General features: G+C 46.0%; 1 protein-coding gene across 4 annotated transcripts in view; it reads right to left on the reverse strand.

The window, feature by feature from the left end:
• Positions 1–686: 686 nt before the first annotated feature.
• LOC117365122 (inositol-trisphosphate 3-kinase B-like) overlaps positions 687–19,627 on the reverse strand; it is a 108,087-nt gene continuing 89,146 nt past the window's right edge. For 2 of the 4 annotated variants that reach the window (XM_033955103.1, XM_033955102.1), the window contains one exon: positions 687–929. In XM_033955103.1, coding sequence (XP_033810994.1) covers positions 761–929 — 169 coding nt within the window. In that variant the 3' untranslated portion in view covers positions 687–760. The remainder of the gene's footprint in view (positions 930–19,627) is intronic. The other 2 variants (XM_033955100.1, XM_033955101.1) reach the window with 2 other exon arrangements.

Here is a 19,627-nt window from a genome sequence, read left to right on the forward strand (position 1 = left end):
ATGAGATCTATTAGCACACAGTGAAAGCAGTGCATGCAAATAGATCTCATGCATATTCATTGGGGAAATCCTGAAAACCCGACTGGATTGCGGCCCTCGAGGAGGGACTTTGACACCCTGGCATAGTGGGAAGCAAGGGTTTAGGTACCTTAGCCTAGCCCAGGGGTAGGCAATTCCTGTCTTCGAGAGCCGGAGTCAGGTCAGGTTTTCAGGATATCCACAATAAATATGCATGAGATAGATTTGCATCTCAAGCAGGCTGTGCATGCAAATCCATCTCATACATATTCATTGTGGATATCTTGAAAACCTGGCCTGGCTCCTGCTTTTGAGGACCGGAATTGCCTACCCCTGCCCTAGACAAACCTTCAGTCTCCCTCCACCTGAATAACCTGTCATGCTCCTAATATGCCACCTCTCTCCAAGATATGCGTTTAAATGTGGGTGTGACACAGACACAAATAATAAGAGCAGATTCCTAAATCCATATATCCAGGCTAATCAAAAATTGCCCACTTGTTCTGCAGTTTTGCACTGATGGTTCTTTGAGTTTGTGCAACTGTCCGGCTCTATTGTTTTTCTTTGATTGTAGCTGCTCTTTGCTGCCCCTAGAAGCAGCTGCTTTAAGTTGGGTCAGCCCTGGGTCTCCCTCCCTTCCCCCTCCCAATTGATGCAGTTCCTGCCATTTTCAGCCTTCTGTTCCCCAGGGTTCTGTTGAGTCTTCCTGGAAATTAGTGGAGTATTAAGAGCCCATTCCATTTCAGCAGCTGCTGTCCAAAAGCTGCCGATTTCCAGCTGTCGGTTGTGGCCCAAGCCCAAGCTTCATTGAGGATGTGTCTGCCTGGTTGTTTTTCTTACGGTTTCCACAGCAACTCTGCAAAGACTGAGAAACTGTCCTTTTGAATAATAAATTCATGGTAATCTCCAACCTGAAACCAGAGAGGAAATGAGGTACAGGATAGTTGATTAGGCAGGTTTGTAGACATGGTGTCTTTTAAGCTGACTTCTGCCTTTTAGCAGTGGAGTGTGTCTGTGTAGTACTGCTGCTGCCATACCTGGCCAGTGCATTTAATGGCTTTCTCTTTCCCCTGTCTGTAAACTGAGTGTGAGTGTACACAATAGCAGACAGAAGGGATTGAGGTCCCTCAACTCCCCATCCTAAGGCATAGATTTTTGAATTTAGTAAGCCATATTTCCATCCCCCTATTTATCAAAATGCTGGAAGGCTATGTCACAGAATAACTTAAATGGTACTTATGATGTTTCAATATCCTTCACCCTTCACAATTAGGATTCAGGAAAAATCACAGCACCAAGATGGTGGGCGCAGCACTAGTAACATACGGCAACAAACTATCTTAAGCAAGGATCACAGCGAAATCATAATCCACTTTGACCTAAGCAGCGCATTTGACAAAGTAGACTTCGATCAAATCTCCAAGATCTTCAGTGATTTCGGATTTAGTGGCCCAGTCCTCTCCTGGTTCCAAGGTTTCCTAACCACTTATCACTATGCTGTATGTAAGGATGGTGAACTTTATGACAGCTGGCATCCATCCTCCTGGTGGAATCCCCCAAGGATCCTCGCTTTCACAATTGGTGTTCAACCTTGGAAGCCAACCTAGATCTCACACAAAATACTTCACCTATGCGGACGACATAACAATCAGGTTAATTGTAACTGTTGCATTAGCCAGTACCCTCGCCACTCTCAAAAAAATGTGTCCACATCATAGAAAACTGGACCTTAACCCACCACCTCAAACTATCTTTGGCTAGGACCCTCAACTGATCCATACTACACTTCTCCCTCCAGATTCGCGGGGGATGGGGCAGAGCCGGACCGTGAATGGCGAAAAACCACGAATATCCGGCTCTGACCCACCTCCGCCTCCCTCCCACCTTCCCAGCCTTACCTGGTGGTCTAGTGGGCTTTCGGGGCAGGAGCGATCTTCCTAAGCTCCTGCCCCGTGCAGATCGCCATTAGGAAATGGCTGCTGTGAGTTCCCGTAGTCTCTCGAGACTACGACGGGAACTCCCTACAGCTATTTCCTAATGGCGATCTGCACGGGGCAGGAGCGTAGGAAAATCGCTCCTGCCCCGAAAGCCCGCTAGACCACCAGGTAAGGCCGGGATGCCGGGGAGAAGACTTCAGGATGTTATTTTTTTTCTTTTTTTCCCCCTCCCCAAAAAATCGCGAATATGTGAAATTGCGATTACTGAAACTGCAAATGGGGAGGGGGAAGTGTATACTCCAAGGATTAAAGTAGATGACAGGACTTTCATCTAGAACTACACTCCTGAATCTTAGGAGTAGGAATTGATAACCACTTATCCATGAAGAGCCACATACAATCAATAATAAAACAATCTTTCCTTCTGATAAGAAAGCTAAGATCCTTTAGAAAATACTTTGAAACAGAGGCTTTCCGAATCTTAATGCAATTCCTAATCCTATCGCAACTAATTTCCTAAAAGAAAAGTCCATGGGCCATTATTAAAGTGGCTTAGAGAAATCCACTGCTTATTCCTAGGATAAACAGCATTACATCTGTTTTACTACTTGGAATCTAGCTAGGTATTTGGGACCTGGGTTGGCCACTGGTGGAAACAGGATACTGGGCTTGATGGACCTTCGGTCTGTTCCAGTATAGTAATTCTTATGTTTTTAATTAGATTACTGTAATGCAGGGGTGTCAAAGTCTCTCCTTGAGGGCCGCAATCCAGTCGGGTTTTCAGGATTTCCCCAATGAATATGCATGAGATCTATTTGCATCCACTGCTTTCATGGTATACTAATAGATCTCATGCATATTCATTGGGGAAATCCTGAAAACCCGACTGGATTGCGGCCCTCGAGGAGGGACTTTGACACCCCTGCTGTAATGTAACACTAGTTCTTTGCTCTAAAACAGGGATCTCAAAGTCCCTTCATGAGGGCCGCAATCCAGTCGGGTTTCCAGGATTTCCACAATGACTATGCATTGAAAGCAGTGCATACAAATAGATCTCATGCATAGTCATTGGGGAAATCCTAAAAACACGACTGGATTGCGGCCCTCAAGGAGGGACTTTGAGACCCGTGCTCTAAACCATTGCTATCGTATCTAAAACTAGTTCAAAATGAAGCAGTAAGACTCATATATGGATTATGGAAATTGGAACATTACAGGCCTACTACATGAAACTACATTGGCTGCCCATAACCACAAGGATAAAGTTTAAATTAGGCATCACTGTCTTTAAGATCCTGACAGACAACACCCCCAACTACCTAACAAGAGTTGACCTTCCTACTCCAGGGTGCCTCCAACAGATGTTCCACCAGAAATCTTTTCAACTTAAAATTCTCAGCATGCAATAATATGAAGTCTACTGGGCAAATTACCTTATCCATACAATATCAATTAGCAAGATGCTTGAACCAACTACTGCATACACTATGATTTTATGACCACTATCTCAAGTTCAGAAAACTTTTAAAAGCATTTCTAAACCAAGATAGGGATCCAAGCCTGAAGTACCATATATTCTTGAATATAAGTTGATCCGAATATAAGTTGAGCCCCCCATTTCCCCCCCCCCAAAAAAAGGAGAAAAAAATGGTTGACTTGAATAAAGTCAGGGAGCTTAATATTCAAGTGTCCTACCCTGTCAGGCTCTGCACCCAGCCCCCTTCCCTCCCCTGTCAGGCACTGCACCCAGCCCCCTTCCTGCCAGGCACTGCATCCAGCCCTCTTTCCTCCCTCCCTCCCTGTCAGGCTCTGTACCTAGCCCCCCTTCCTCCAAGGCTCTGCACCCTGTTTCCCCCCCCCCCCCGCTCTGTCCTTGTACCTCCTCTGCCGATCCCTGGTGGTCCAGAGGTGAAGCGGGCAGGAACGAGCTTTCTGCAATCCTGCCCCACTGCTAATCTGGTCAGTGGTGGCTGCCGCGAGATTGATTTTTTATAGCCGCTGAGCAGCACCAAGCAGGAGCGCAGTGGTGCTGGAGCGCACCAAGCAGATTAGCAGTGGGGCAGGAGCACAGAAAGCTCGCTTCTGCCCGCTGCACCTTTGGACCACCAGGGATTTGCAGAGGAGGTACAAGGGCAGGGAGGGGGGGGACAGGGTGCAGAACCTGGCGGCTGCCTGCAATAATTCTGGGAGGGGTGCGCTGGCCCGAATATAAACCAGGACCCCCATTTTTGGGCCAATTTTTTGGCCCCAAAATCCCGGTTTATATTCGAGTATATACAGTAACTGAAATGGTAATTGTAAATGCCCATTTCTAAACTGTCTAATGCAACTCCTGGAACATAACAATAAGCCAAAAATGACCTACTTGAACTGGTAACTATGTATTTGCAACTATGACCTAACCTTGCTAATAATTGTACTAGCAGCTCTACTGAATGTCCATGTCAGATTGTCCATTGTAACTTCCTGGGTAACTGACCCAACCTCTTGTAATGTAATCCGACCTTGAACTGAATAGGTAAAGGTGGAATAGAAAACCTGATCAACATAACAAAACCGTATCCTCACTCGAAGAGCTTAAAGAAGTAGCATTCTCCTCCCAAAGTCTTCATTCACAGTCACCTGTGTTTGTTGGTATCTAGCTCTTTTCAGGCCATAAAGTTTGTTCTGTTTCCCATGCTGCTTGCAGCATTAGTTGTTCTGTTTTGGTTAGTCTTCAGTTTTGTTTTGGCAGCAATATTGGTAAAAGGATGCACTCTTTTGAAAGAGGGCAGCATCTTAACGACATTGCCCATGCCCATGAAAGGAAAACACATTATTATTTTTTTTCTGCTTGTTTTCATTTTACAACCATGTACCAACAGCCTATCTTTTTGCTTCAGAAGCTGAACCCATGGCCATTCTCTCTCCCGCTCCATCTCCTTGCAAGTCTTAATAAGATGCATTATGGGAGCAATTTATTTTTTATATTACACAGGGTCTGTTGTAGCTGTGAGGTTTATCTGTAGTATCTCTGTAGAGGAGGATGAGTGGCGTGGCAGGCTGCCGTCGGCCTCTGTGGCGCGTTCTCTCTGCACGGTCCCGCACCTCCTCTAACATCAGGGGCGGGACTGCGACGGAGGGAGCGTGCTGTGGAGGCCGATGGCGGCGTGCTGCGTTTGCTCTGTGGGCTGCCGTGGTTGACTTTCAGAGAGTGGTAGAAAACTGGAACACTCTTCCAGAGGCTGTTATAGGGGAAAACACCCTCCAGGGATTCAAGATAGACAGATTCCTGCTGAACCAGAACATGTGCAAGTAAAGCTAGTCTCAGTTAGAACACTGGTCTTTGACCAAAGGGCCGCCGTGTGAGCGGACTGCTGGGCACGATGGACCACTGGTCTGACCCAGCAGCAGCAGTTCTTATATTCTTATGGTTGTGGTATTTCATCCTTGCCTTTTCTTAAATGAGCTGACTAAAAAGGGGCTATGATACCCTCTTGTCTATCAGGCTTAAGCCTATCTCTCTTTCCCTAGCTTGACTTCTACTACCTGCAGTTGCTAACAAAAGCATCCATTCTACCCCACCCTCCACCCCCAGAAGCCTTTGCCATCCCCTGCCAGAAAGCCAAACTGAGTAAGATGGAACCCAAGGGGCAGTGGAAGAATTGGTGAGCTGTACAGTCAACCTATGAGAACAAACATACGTTCCCAGAATTAGTTTTAGATGCTAGAGTGTATGACATACTAACACAAGGTTGGAACCAGCCGTAGCATCCTGTTAATAAGTTGTACCTCTATGGTTTTCTGTCTGTTCCATACTTCTGTTCTTGCATGCAATCCCTGAGTATGACATAGCCGATAGGCAACTAACAGCAAACTATGAAGGTGCCAAATGCCCATCTTAAAGAGAGGCCTGCTCCTGATTTAAAGGGGTGCAACTATGGCACTATGGCCTAGCTCTCCAATTTCTGGGATTTCTAAAACAGACACATGCACTCCTTTCAGATGTGTTGTCTGGTCTTGCCTGTAGGTACCAAAATCTTAAAATACAACCCTGCTTGCACACAAGGCTCTATCCCTGCATACTCTCTAAGCTAGGGTTACCATATTTGTGTCCAAAAAGAGGACACATGACCCACCCCCACCTGGCCCTGCCTTCCACCAGTCTCACCTCTGTTCTGCACCCCCCACCAGTCTCTCCTCTGCCCCCGCCCCCACCTTACCTTTCATCCATTTCCTTAGTCCCCCTTCCCATCTTCTGTACCCTTTTAGTGCTTCTCTCCCTCCCTCCAAAACCCCCACCCCTTCTGCAGGTACTTTTCTCTCCTGCCCTCCTAACCCACCCCACCTTTGCGGGTGCTTCTCTCTCTCCACAACCTGCTTTTCTGCAGGTTCTCTCCCTTCCTCCCTCCATCCTCTGCCACGGGTGCTTTTCTCTCTCTCTCTCAACAACCTTCCCCCCCCTCATGGGTTCTTCTCTGTTTCACTCCCTGCAAACTCACTGGGTGGTTTTCTCTCTCTCTCTCCCCACAACCCCCCTCCCCTTGGGTTCTTCTCTGACTTACTCCCTGCAAACTCCCTGGGTGCTTTTTTTCTCTCTCTCTCTCTCTCCACAACCTCCCCCCCCCCTCAGGTTCTTCTCTCCCTCCCTCTGATTCCCCCCTCCCCCTCGGGTACTTTTCTCTCTCACTCTCTTCAACCCCTCTCCCACAAGGGTTCTTCTCTCTCTCTCCAACACCCCCCTCCCTTCCAAATGCAGGACAGTGCTTTTTTTCATCCTATAACTCTCTCCTGTCCCTCACCTGCCTCCTCGCCAAAATTTAATCTTCTGACTGCCTGGCCGGTAGCAGTATCAAGGTGAGCCTGCTGTTGCCCTGGAAGCTGCCTCTCTGGAGTGTCCTGCCTAAGTGGGAACAGGAAGTCACTCCAGAGAGGAGGCTTCTGGGGCAGGGTGATGGCAGCAGGCTTACCTTGATGCTGCTGCTGCTGCTGGCAGAATAATATGAGAACTGCCTTTAATGTCCCATCACACATCTAGATTTTGACAGAACTTAAAAGATCCAACATAGCATTGCAAGTATGTATTATGATGGATTTTACATTTGGATTATCTGCATATGGACCAGTGTTTTCGCAATTAATAAGAAAATGTGCAATGCTGCAGTTTGATAATTTCACAGAAATCTGCAAGTCAGCAATAGAGATAGGTATATGCCTGAACCAATCTGTGTGTTTATGAACATGCTGAATTCTATGTGCCATTGACATTTTAAATGGAATAGATGCAAGTGCTTCTTCAGTAAATGGTGCCAATGCAGAAATGATCACACACCTAAGGGGAACAGGATTTAGACACTCATCATCAACCATTCTTTGTAACTTAACTTTTATGGCTGCTCAGTTCTTTAAATGAAAAATTAGGTTCTTAATTTGCTAATCTTCTTTCTCTTAGAAGACAGGATTCTGTATCATAGCTGTTACTTCCCATTACTCGCAAACTCTGAACTTCTCCCCTTCTGCACTGGAGAACAGCTCCCTCTTCAGTTGGTACCAAAGAAATAGAACTCCACTGAAACAGAAGAAATGGCGACAAACAATATACTGTTCTGCTCTGTAACTTATGACAAAAGAACAATGATTAACAACAATTAACAACCAACACTGAACAATTTTAGCACATGAATAACTAGGAACCAACCTGCTAAGTGCAACTAGTAGGAGCCATAAAAAAAACCCTAAAGGAGAAAGGGACTAGGAGCCCTCATGTTTCTGTAATTTGGTCTCTGCTAAATCTTAGAAACAAGAGAAAAGGTCCCGAGATGGACACCAGTAATGTCTGAGGCAGAAATCAAGTGAATCAAGGGTCTGCATAGGGCAAGCCGTACAGAATCCTATGTCTTCTAACAGAAAGATTAGCAAGGTAAGAACCTAATCTTTCATTCTTTAGCAAAGACATAGAATTCTGCACCATAGCTGATGTACCAAAGCAGTGCCAGACATCGAGGGTGGAACCTATTATGTATTACATATCGCTATGAATGTTACTCAGCTAAGAGAAATCTATCTTCTGTTTCCTATTCGTCCTAAGAAAAATGGTCTGCTTTAAAGGACTATATATCATTGTCTTCTAATTGTTTGAACTGATATGTTTCCATGTATGATCCCAGTTACTGATGTGATATGTAACATTTGTACACCACTATTTGATGTTTTTCTGTTGTTATTGAAAACTTTGATAAATAAACTAAGACCAAAAAAAAAAAAGAATTTTTTTTTTAGTTTACGCACATTGAAAACTGTCCACCCTTTATTTTACCAACACCATTTTGCAGTATTGGTCCAGTCAGTTATTTTAGCTCAGCTGGACTATTGCAATTCTATCTATGTTGGTTTAAGTAAAGGGAATCAGAAAAGGTTATAATTAATACAGAACTTTGTGTTCCCGCTAAGCTGCGCTGGGGTGCGCTGGCGCACAAAATATTACCTCGCAGCGCACAAGTTTCTCGTCACAGCGCACACAGTGTAGAGCACAGTTCTTCAACCGCCGGTCCGCAAACAAAATCTTGCCGGTCCGCGAAGGATTCGGTCCCCGCCGCAACGAAAGGCCGGCGTCAGCTGACTTGCAACTTCCTGTTGTAGTCGCTGTGCCAGGACTTCTGCCTTCGCCGGGACTCCTGCCTTCCACCGCGTTTGCCTCCTGCCTTGTCTCCGCACCTCCAGACCAGCAGCGGCAGCTGTGTATGCTTTTAACTTCGGCACAGAGCTGCCCCTAATCAATAGTTTAGCGCGGTTTCATAAGGCAGCCTCGGGGCCTTTGCTAGGCCGGCCCACATCGCATCATCGAAGCGGGCCGGCTATCAAAGGCCCCGAGGCTGCCTGATGAAACCGCGCTAAACTATTGATTAGGGGCAGCTCTGTGCCGAAGTTAAAAGCATACAGAGCTGCCGCTGCTGGTCTGAACTCTTGGGCCGCTGAAGGAGGGCAAAAAGCAGCTGTCCTGGAGGTTTCCCTTCCTCTCGCCTTTATAGGTTCCTTTTTTCCACCTTTTTTTTTTTCCTTCAAACGGCAACGGGCCCCAGCATCGACATCAATCAAGTAAGTTCCACTGTCAATCAAGCGGTTCTGCTCGGCCAAAGCTTCCCCTGTGACATGAGCCACCCTCAGGGGAAAGAAAGTGACCCACAAAGGTGAGGGGAAGGGGGGCAGATGATGGAAGTTGGGGGGGGGGGAGAGAGAGAGAGAGAGAGAAGGGGCAGATGATGGAATGGAGGAGATGAGAGAGAGAGAGAAGGGGACAGATGATGGAAGTGAGAAGAAGGGAGAGAGAGCAGAAGGCAGATGGATGTCAGTTGAGAAGGGAGAGCAGATGCTGAATGGAAGTGGGGAAAGAACACATACTGGATGGAAGGAGGAGATAAATAAAGGGGGAAGAAAATAGTAAGATAATGGAGGGGTGAGGGAAAGGGGTGACAAGCTGTGTGTAGACACAGTGAAAAGAGGGAAACGGGACTAAATAGTAAGAAAGAATTTAATTTAGATGGAGGCAGAAAATAGAGAAGGAAGACCAGAGAAGAAAAGGGAAGAGAGAGCAGAGAATGATCAGATCTGAGTGGAGGAAATGAGAAGAGAGATATGCTAAAAACCACAGGGGGGAGGGAAGGATAGAGATGCCAGACCATGAGGGGAACAGAAGGAAGATGATGGATGCTAGACCAAATTGGGGGGTGGGGGGGGGGGGCAGGAGGAGAGATGGCAGGGAAAGACAGACAGTGAATGGAAGGGGCAGATGCTGGACTGAAGAGACAGAGAAGGTTATCATGCTGCTGTACCGGGCCATGGTACGCCCTCACCTGGAGTACTGCGTCCAGCACTGGTACTTTAAGAAGGACACGGTACTACTCGAAAGGATCCAGAGAAGAGCAACTAAAATGGTTAAGGGGCTGGAGGAGTTGCCGTACAGCGAAAGATTAGAGAAACTGGGCCTCTTCTCCCTTGAGCAGAGGAGATTGAGAGGGGACATGATAGAAACATTCAAGGTACTGAAGGGAATAGACTTAGTAGCTAAGGCAGGGAGAACGAGAGGGCACTCTCTAAAGTTGAAAGGGGATAGATTCCATACAAACGTAAGGAAGTTCTGTGGTAGAAAGCAACATATTTATTTGGCTCATAACTTGCTGGCGCCCGATATTTTTAGCTCACAGTGAAAAAAGTTTGCTCACAACACCCGCCCGCTTAGAGGGAACACTGAGTCTGTGACACGACTAATTTTTGGAAAGTCAAAATTCAAGCACATTACTCAAGTTTCAAGTTTATTAAAATTTTGATTAAACGCAAATCAAGATTTCTAAACATTTTACAAATTATATTAAAAAGAAGGAGACAAAATTGACAGATATCCACATAACAATACTTGACTGACAGAAACAGGAAAGTTGGGAGAACTACAAATTAAAGTAAAGAATACAAAAAAGGGGAGACCACAATAGGAAGAGGAGCAGCTCTGACTATGTTTAAGATCGATTTAGAAGTCATATGCATCTTGGAAAAGGTAAGTCTTTAAATTTCCCTTAAATTCGGTTAAGCTTTTTTCCACTCTTATATACAGAGGTAAGGAGTTCCATATTGTAGGAGCCATAACTGTGAAAGAAGTAGCCCAACGTGAGCCAATAATTTTCAATGATGGTATATGGAGAAGGTACTGTGAGGCAGTGGCGTACCTAGGGTATGTGGCACCCGGGGCCCATCATTTTTTGACACCCCCCCCTATGTAAAAAAATATTTTTTGTAATGACCATGAAACAGAATAAATGGTCAGAATAGAAACAGGCAGTGAAAATTTTCTTATATTCCAAATATAACATAACATAAATTATGTCTGAATTGTCATGACATCAGAAGTACATATGGAGTAGTTGCAGGTGATGCTTGGGACAGTTCTGATTGTGTTAGTTCGGTTTTATGTGTTTTTTGAATAGAAGGGTTTTTATTTCTTTTTGAAGGTTTTGCAGTCTGTGGTCGATGTCAATTGGTTGTAGAGTTGGGGGTCGAGTGTTGCAGCTCGAATGGCTAGGAGGTTGAGTTTTTTTCTTTTGACGTTTTTGGTTGGAGGGTGTGTGAATGGTGCGTGAGTTCTCCTATGTCTGTTTGAAGTGGATTGAATTATTTAGCTGAAGAAATTAGTTACCCCCCTCATCCCACACACATTAATTCTCTTCCATTTTTGTTCCCATTATAAAAAACACTGATAAGTTCCCAGAAAAAAAATACATTAAAATAAGAAGTGAAAACAAAGGCCCCTACAGATGAGAACATAACATAAGAATAGCCTAACTGGGTCAGACCAATGATCCATCATGCCCAGTAGCCCATTCTCATGGTAGCCAATCCAGGACACTAATACCTGGTCAAAACCCAAAGAGTAGCAACATTCCATGCTACCGATCCAGGGCAAGCAGACACTTCCCCCATGTCTTAATAACAGATTATGGACTTTTCCTCCAGGAATTTGTCCAAATCTTTCTTAAAACCAGCTACACTATCTGCTTTTACCATAACTTCTGGCCACTTAATTTTTAAGTTTAGATCTTTCCTTTCAAACAGAGACCTTGCTAGATGTCAAATACAGCACAAGGTAACTTCACATGGACTTAGCTGTGCAGGAAATGTGAATCTCCTCATACACCCACCATATAGTGCAAAAATGTGCAAAGGTCTGTTTTTTTCTTTCGATCACTACATAGCCTAATGCCACACAAGCAGCGCTGTTACAAACATATTCTGTAGGTCAATGCTAAGGATAACAAAGTTTCCTTCCTTGGACCAGAAGGAGATAAACCACTGGAAGAGATCCCAAAACAACACCCAAAGACCCACTCAGTGTGTGAACCAGTTGAGTGGAGTGGACTAACTGGGGGGTGGAAATGGGCCCGGAGTTTGCTCAGCAGAATTTCCCAGACCACCTCTTCCTCTCAACACATTGACACGCTGCCACCATCACCACTAGGAACACCTCACTGGTTAGGCCAGCTATGCTATAAACTTTATAAAACACATTATTATATTTTCTTATAAAGCACATATTTTAACTGAACTCTCTGACATCCTCAGCCTTTCCATTCACAAAAATAGAAGGAAGAAAAGTTCCCATTTCCTGCTGTCTCATGTCCCCGGCCTATACAATATTTTTTTTCTGCAGACCCTTCAAAAGTCTGACCAAATCCTCGTTTCACTTGCATTATAAAGTACTGAGGATGCCATCTCTCCCCAATCCCAGGTCCTAAAGTCTAAGACAGTAGCGCAAACTAATGCTACCAGATACAGGAAAAAAATTTTTGATTCGATTCAGCCCTATTGAATTGGTTTTTCAATTCGATTTTCCTGCCCAGTTGGGTGATTTTTTTCAAAACTCCTGGTGGGTTTTATAGCTTTTTCACCCCCTTTGGCTTCTCCTAACCACACTGGCGCTGTGGTGTAAATAAAATAAAGAAACAAAAAGGACTTTTCCTCTCTCTGTTAAATCCTAGCTCACGTTTGCAGTCCAACACCAGCTCTGGCAGAATACACATTTCAAATCTGACATATTATAATCACAAAACAGAAAATAAAATTAATTTTTCTAACTTTTGTTGTCTGGTTATATTTCAAATCTTGTTGGTCCAAGGCTCTGGTTTTCTTCTGATAACTTGCTTGCCAGGGTCTCCTTCTTTCTGCATGCTAACCATCCATCTGCCAACTCTGTCCTCCCTTTCCATTTCCCTTCCCTTCCCAGGAAGTCTGGTATCTTTCCTTTTTTTCATCTCCTTCCACAGATCCACCTTTTCTTAAATACCCTTTCATCCGGCATCTCTCCCTCCTTCCCCACCACCCCAGAGTCCACCATCTCTCCCTTTCTTTTCCTAATTACCCTCCTATCCAGTATCTCTATCCCTCCTCCACACCATCCCTTGTGTCCAATTTCTCTCCCTTTCTGTTCCTTCCCTCCCTAAATCCCATGGTCCATCATCTCTCTCCCTCTCCTCTATTTTCAGACCCATTATTTCTTCCCCCCCCCCAAAGTTTGGCATATGCACGTCTCTTTGAACACCCCCTTCCCTCCGTGTACTTCTAAATCATGGTCTCCCCCAAAGGCCTGTCCCCCCTTAAAGGTCTGCCTGTCCCCCCTTGAAGGCCTGCACCCCCCTTGAAGGCCTGTCCCATCCCCTTGTAGGCTTTTCCCCCCCTTGAAGGCCTGCCTGCCTGTACCCCCCTTGAAGGTCTGCACCCCCCGAAGGCCTGCACCCCCCCGAAGGCCTGTCCCCCACTTGAAGGCCTGTCCCACCCCCTTGTAGCTTCTCCCCCCCCTTGTAGGCCTGTCCCCCCTTGAAGGCCTGCCTGCCTGCCTTTCCCCCCCTTGAAGGCCTGTCCCCCCTTGAAGGCCTGCACCCCCCCGAAGGCCTGCACTCCCTTGAAGGTCTGCACCCCCCCGAAGGCCTGTCCAACCCCTTGAAGGCCTTTCCCACCCCCTTGTAGGCCTGTCCCCCCCTTGTAGGCCTGTCCCCCCTTGAAGGCCTGCCTGCCTGCCTTTCCCCCCCTTGAAGGCCTGTCTCCCCCTTGAAGGCCTGCCTGCCCCCCCTTGAAGGTATGCACCCCCCCTCCGAAGGCCTGTCCCCCCTTGAAGGCCTGCCTGCCTGCCTGTCACCCCCTCCCCCTTGAAAGCCTGCCTGCCTGCCCGCCCACCCCACCCTGAAGGCCCGATGCCCCGACCCACCCGGAAGGACCGCTCGCCCCCCTGGCCTCCCCGCACCACCTATGAAGCAGCCGCAGCAGGATCGCGAAGTCAGTGTCAGCGATCCCTGCGCTGCTTCCTGCGCCATGGTCCCGCCCCTCCTCTGACGTCAGAGGAGGGGCGGGATCGCGGCGCAGGAAGCAGCGCCTAAGCAGCACAGGGATCGCTGATGCTGACTTCGCGATCCTGCTGCGGGCTGCTTCACAGGTGGTGCAGGAAGGTCAATGGGGCGAGCGGTCCTTTGGGGGTGGCGGGGGACTGAACGGCAAGGCCGGGAGCACCCCCTTAGGGCTGGCACCCGGGGCGCACCGCCCCCCCCCCTTGGTACGCCACTGCTGTGAGGAGGATCTTATGACTCGTGTTGGTTCATGCGGGGTAAGAAGTTTAAATGTACTTGTATTGTTTTTAAAATTATTAATGGATTATTTGACTCTCTGATACCCTTAACTTTAAACTCCTCAAACATTTTGGGTTGTAGAACTACTCATGTACATAAGTTATCTTTTCCTTCGGTCAAGGTTCTCAATCAACCAGCAAAATTGTTTGATCTTTCTGTTCAGATACGATCATGTGTTTATTTTAATTGTACACTGAGTCAAGCACTATATCTTTAGGGATGATCCATTATATAAATCTAAGATTTAGATTATTTTAGATTACCGCCAATATGGGGGGGAGGAGGCCATGGTGCCTGTGCGCCTCCTCCCCCATTCCGACACCTATGATTCTAAGCACTGAGTCAGCTATAGCTTTTTCGGAAGTTGACTATCCAACCATGCTTCTGGAGGAGATCCACCACCTGTTGCTGTACAGCATGCTCGCCTTCCCATTGTGAGGGGGCTCTGATTAGTCAATCATCCAGGTATGGATGCACCTGTATGCCCATCCTGTATAGGTGAGCCACTACAACAACCATCACCTCAGTAAAGGTGCATGGAGCGGTAGCCAAGCTGAAAGGGAGCAACACAAACTGGAAGTGTTGCTGGAGGACGTGGAAATGGATATTTTCTGTGATCTGGAAAGATGGGAATGTGAAGATATGCCTGACTTTTTCAGATAACCCTTCTCCCCTCCCTCAGTTTTCCCTGCAGGGAAAGGATTTCTGCCTCAGAAATTGGCAAGAATAAGTTCACCACTGGAGATCTTTGGGCTGCTGGTCGGGCAGACCACAGACTCCCACCCCTGAAAATCCACACAACATATCGGGGAGGGGGAAGGAGAAACTTTGCAGCCGGCGCCCCACAGCCTGTGCTCAAGCCTTTGATATATCAGTAGGTGAGCAAGCTCCCAGGGAAATGGAACCCAAGCTCCTGAAGGGACACAAAGTAGACTGGCTCCACAAATACTCAGAGATTGGCCTGGGAGCAGCAGTCCACCCGCATGGGACTGTGTCCTTTCCCCAGTGGCGTAAGCCCGAGAAGTGAAACTCCGAGCACTGAAACCACTCAGAAAAATTGAGATGGCAAAAATACCCGATAATAAGAAAAAGAAAGCACAGCAGATCAGAACACACTTTTTGTGTTTGCTTGCAGAAGGAAAAACTGAAGAAGGCGCTGTTCTCCATTGCAAAAGGGGAGGAGTTCAGAGTTTTTGAGTGACATCCTTCTGCAGATTCGCGAATAATGGAAAGCAACAGCTATGGTACAGAATCCTATGCTACAGAAATGGGCATTAGTTGTGCTATAATCAATAGAAGTGGTTAAACTCCCATTAAATTACTGTTGATCACACTTCCAGTTTATTGTTGTTCATCTTGGAAAACCAATAAGAATAGCCATTCAGATGGATCTTATCCCTTTCCTTTCTATAAACAGAAACTGTTTTTAGACCAGATGCAGCATTGAAAAGGAAACACCACACACTCAGATAAGTGAACACTTAATAACACTCAAGTGATGGCACTCTCAACTGATGTACACTCTAAAATGACGTATTTACTCCGCTTAACTGTCAAACACTAAAATGATGGCTGCTCAAGTGACTGGCAATGATTACAATCTTCTTACCTGGTATGTCTTTACAACATTCAGGAAAGAACTGAAAACTATGTTTTTAAAAAATTTGTCAAATGATCTAACTAAACCTTATAAACCCACCCCCAGATCCCATTGATCATGCTATCCATAAATTCTTGAAAAGCTCATTCTACCTGTTTAACTTTGTAAGCTCCCTGAGCATGCTCAGACCAATTCTTTTTGTAAACCACCTAGAACTGAAAGGTATTGGCGGGATAGAAAAAGAAAAAAGTAATGTAATGTAGTAAATGACAGCAGATAAATGACCTGAACGGTCCATCCAGTCTGCTCAATAGTCACACTCATTATATATTCACTAGTGTTTTAGCCTGTTTCATTAATGGGTGCTAGAGTAGATGTCTATTTTTTTTTTGGGGGGGTTTCTTTGTCTCGTTTTCCTTGGACGCTGTCTGTCTGTCTGTCATTCTTTCTGTGTCTCTCCCTGGCCCCCTGTCTGTCTATCTTTCTTTCTGTCTGTCTCCCTGGCCCCCTGTATTTCTCTTTTGCGCCATGCCTGCCTGTCTCTCAGTGGCCCCCTTCCTATGTCCATAGTGTCGCATCCTATGCCCTTAGTGCCCTCAGTGACTCCTTCCTATGTCCTTAGTGCCCCCAGTGCTGCCTTCCTATGTCCTTAGTGCCCTCAATGCTTCCTTCCTATGTCCTTAGTGCCCTTTCCTATGTCCTTAGTACCCCAGTGCTTCCTTCCCATATCCTTAGTACCTCTTCCTACATCCTTAGTGCCCCAGAGCCTCCTTCCCATGTCCTAAGTGCCCCCAGTGCCTCCGTCGTGTGTCCATAGTACCCCCAGTGCCTCCTTCCCATGTCCTTAGTGGCCCCAGTGCATCCTTCCTGTGTCCTTAGTGCCCCTAGTGCCTCCTTCCCGTGTCCTTAGTGCCCCCAGTGCCTCTGTCCTGTGTCCTTAGTGTCCTCAGTGCCCTTTCCTATGTCCTTAGTGCCCCCCAGTGCCTCCTTCCTATGTCCCCCTCACTGCCTTCGACTTTGACCCACCCCCACCCCCGAAGCCAGCCTGTCTGCCTGCCTCCCATTCCCCTGTGTAGTAGACCCAATGAGCAGCATCTTTAAATTTCTACCCCCCCCCCCCATTTCCCCTGTACAGTAGAACCCGACATTTTTATTTCCCTCCCTCCCATCCCCCCTGTGCAGTAGAACCGGTGATCAGCCTGTTTCCCCCCCGCCACCGTGCAGCCGACCCCATTGACCCTCCCATCCGCCCCTCCCACTACGAGACGACCTACAAACCTTCCAGAACCAGCAGCATCTCCAGCACTTTAAAGACGCGGCTTCGCGACCTTCTAATGCCGATTTACTCTGCCGCGTCCCTGATGACATCATCAGAGACAGAAACGCGGCAGAGGAAATCGGCATTAGAAGGTCGCGAAGCAGCGTCTTTAAAGTGCTGGGGATGCTGCTGGTTCCGGAAGGTTTTTTGTTGTTTCAGGGTGGATGGGAGGCTCAACGGGGGTTCGTGTGTGGCGGGGAGGGGGGGCGAAGACGACAAACTGCTTCCTTATAGTGAATCGAGGGAGAGAGTAGAAGCACACATGTGCACTCTTGCCGGTGGGGACCTACAGGTTCATGGAAAACGGAACACGCAGGTAAGAATGCGCATGCGCGCTTAGGGTTTTCTTATATTAGATGGTTAAATTGTCTTTTCTTTAATATTTCTGGGCAATAGACCATAGAAGTCCACCCAGTACTCTTTCCCATTGCTGGAGTTGCCGTTGAAGCCCACTCTAGTCTATCCTAACCATCCTGTCACTGGAACTTCTATCAAAGCAAACCAGATCACCATATATTAGCACAGGATTGCCAAATACTGGCCTTAGTTTGTCTGAAATTAATCTCCGTACCCGTGGTACCTCTTTGTCCTCTTTTCCATCTTTAAAAGGCTGTACATGGGAAAGATTCCTTGAAAGGCCTTTGGCCTTCCAAGCAGGTAAATGAAATAAGAATTTAAGTGGTCAGATTATGTCTTCCCTCTCTTATCAGGAGTTTAGAAAATTATTGAAAACTTAGGGCTCCTTTTACTAAAGTGTGTTTGGGCCTTAACGCGCAGAATGGCGTGCGCTAAATTGCCCCGCACGCTAGACCTTAATGCCAGCATTGAGCTGGCGTTATTCTAGAAGCGTACCGCGCGGTAATTTCGTGCGTGCGCTATAAACGCTAGTGCACCTTAGTAAAAGGAGCCCTTATTTGTCTGATAAATTTGTATAATGATTTGTCAGTTTGACTGAATTTGTGATCTTGATAATGTAACTTGACGCACCATTGCTGCTGTGTTTTTTCAGTTTTCTTCTTCTTGTAAACTGTATTGAACGGTATCGTGGTCTACAAATAAAGTTATTATTATTATACCATTCATTTTCTAATCAGAGGCCCTCTGTGTTCATCCCATGCTTTTTTTTTTTACTTCTGACACCATTTTCGTCTCCACCACCTCCCTCGGGAGGCCATTCCAGGCGTCCACCACCGTCTCCATGAAAAAGAATTTCCTAACATTACTTCTAAGTCTGCCACCCAATAACTCAGTTCACGCCCTCTAATTTTACCATTTTCCATTCTCTGGAAAAGATTTGTTTCTATATTAATACTTTTCAAATACTTAAACGTCTGTATCATATCTCCCCTGTCCCTCCTCTCCTCTAGCTTTTTCTTCATTAATTGGAGGGAGAGGTATAATTCTGGGACAAGCTTGAGCTGGCCCTGATGTCCTTTAATCCCCATTACCTCTTTATAGTGGACATACCCTGCATTGGTAAGAGCAGGCCTTCTTAAACTATGAGGTTTCCTGGCATAATCTGTGACGAGGTGGGTGGAAAGTGCTGGCATCTGACAGCCACTAGTAATAGAATTCATGTGATAGAAACTCAGCTGCCTGCTGTTGAAATTGGGTGTATGCTAAGGGCTGCAAGAGGCACCACCTTACCTCCTGTTAACAAATTGATCAATTGTTATTTCATTATTTATTTTTTTTCGTTCGTTTTCTATCCCGTCCTCTCCAAAAAGCTCAGAACGGGTTACAGGCTAAAATACATAATATACAGTTAACAGGTTACAATGTACAACCAAACAGAAATTGACCCTTGTACTCCACAGAATCAAAGAGCAACCAAAAACAAAAACCCTGTGGAGAAGATGTCCAAGATGCAGGTTTTATTGGAGATACAGTCATAAAATCCATATAACAAAATGTCTAGGACCCATAAGATGGGAACTGTGGAGCCAACACGGTCAGTGTTTTGAAGACCCTGTCTTCCTCAGGGGTCCTATGGATAATAAAATAATAATGATTGGAATATGTCCTAAAATGATATGTGATTTATTTATGAATAACATGTGATGAGTAGTGATTAAAAAGTCACATATCATTTTAGGACATATTCTAATCATTATTATTTCATTATCCATAGGACCCCTGAGGAAGACAGGGTCGCCAAAACACGGACCGTGTTTGGTCCACAGTTCCCATCTTATGGGTCCTAGACATTTTATTATGTGGATTTTATGACTGTATCTTCAATAAAGCCTGCATCTTGGACATCTTCTCCAGTGTTTTTGGTTTTGGTTTAATAGGTTACAATGTGCCATAGTTCCAGTACAAGTTTTTATCCTAACTAAGGACTGCAAACCATGGACCGAGCCCATGGAAGCTGCCAGTTTGATGCTGTAATATAAAATCTGACTGGAATTGCTCTATGAATTGCTCTTTTGTTTTGTGTGGTTTTTGGGAGGGGGTGTTTGGGAGGGGGTTTTGGGTGGGAGGTGTCAGATTTCTAATTTTAACCAAGTAATCGGGGATGGGAGTATATAAGCATTTAAATACAGAATTTTATTCTTGAAATTGAAAGTTTGTGGGTGGGTGGGAGGGGCATTTGCAATTGCCAACAACCTTT

This window comes from Geotrypetes seraphini, chromosome 8 (genome assembly GCF_902459505.1).
Source record: "Geotrypetes seraphini chromosome 8, aGeoSer1.1, whole genome shotgun sequence".
Classification (NCBI taxonomy): domain Eukaryota; kingdom Metazoa; phylum Chordata; class Amphibia; order Gymnophiona; family Dermophiidae; genus Geotrypetes; species Geotrypetes seraphini.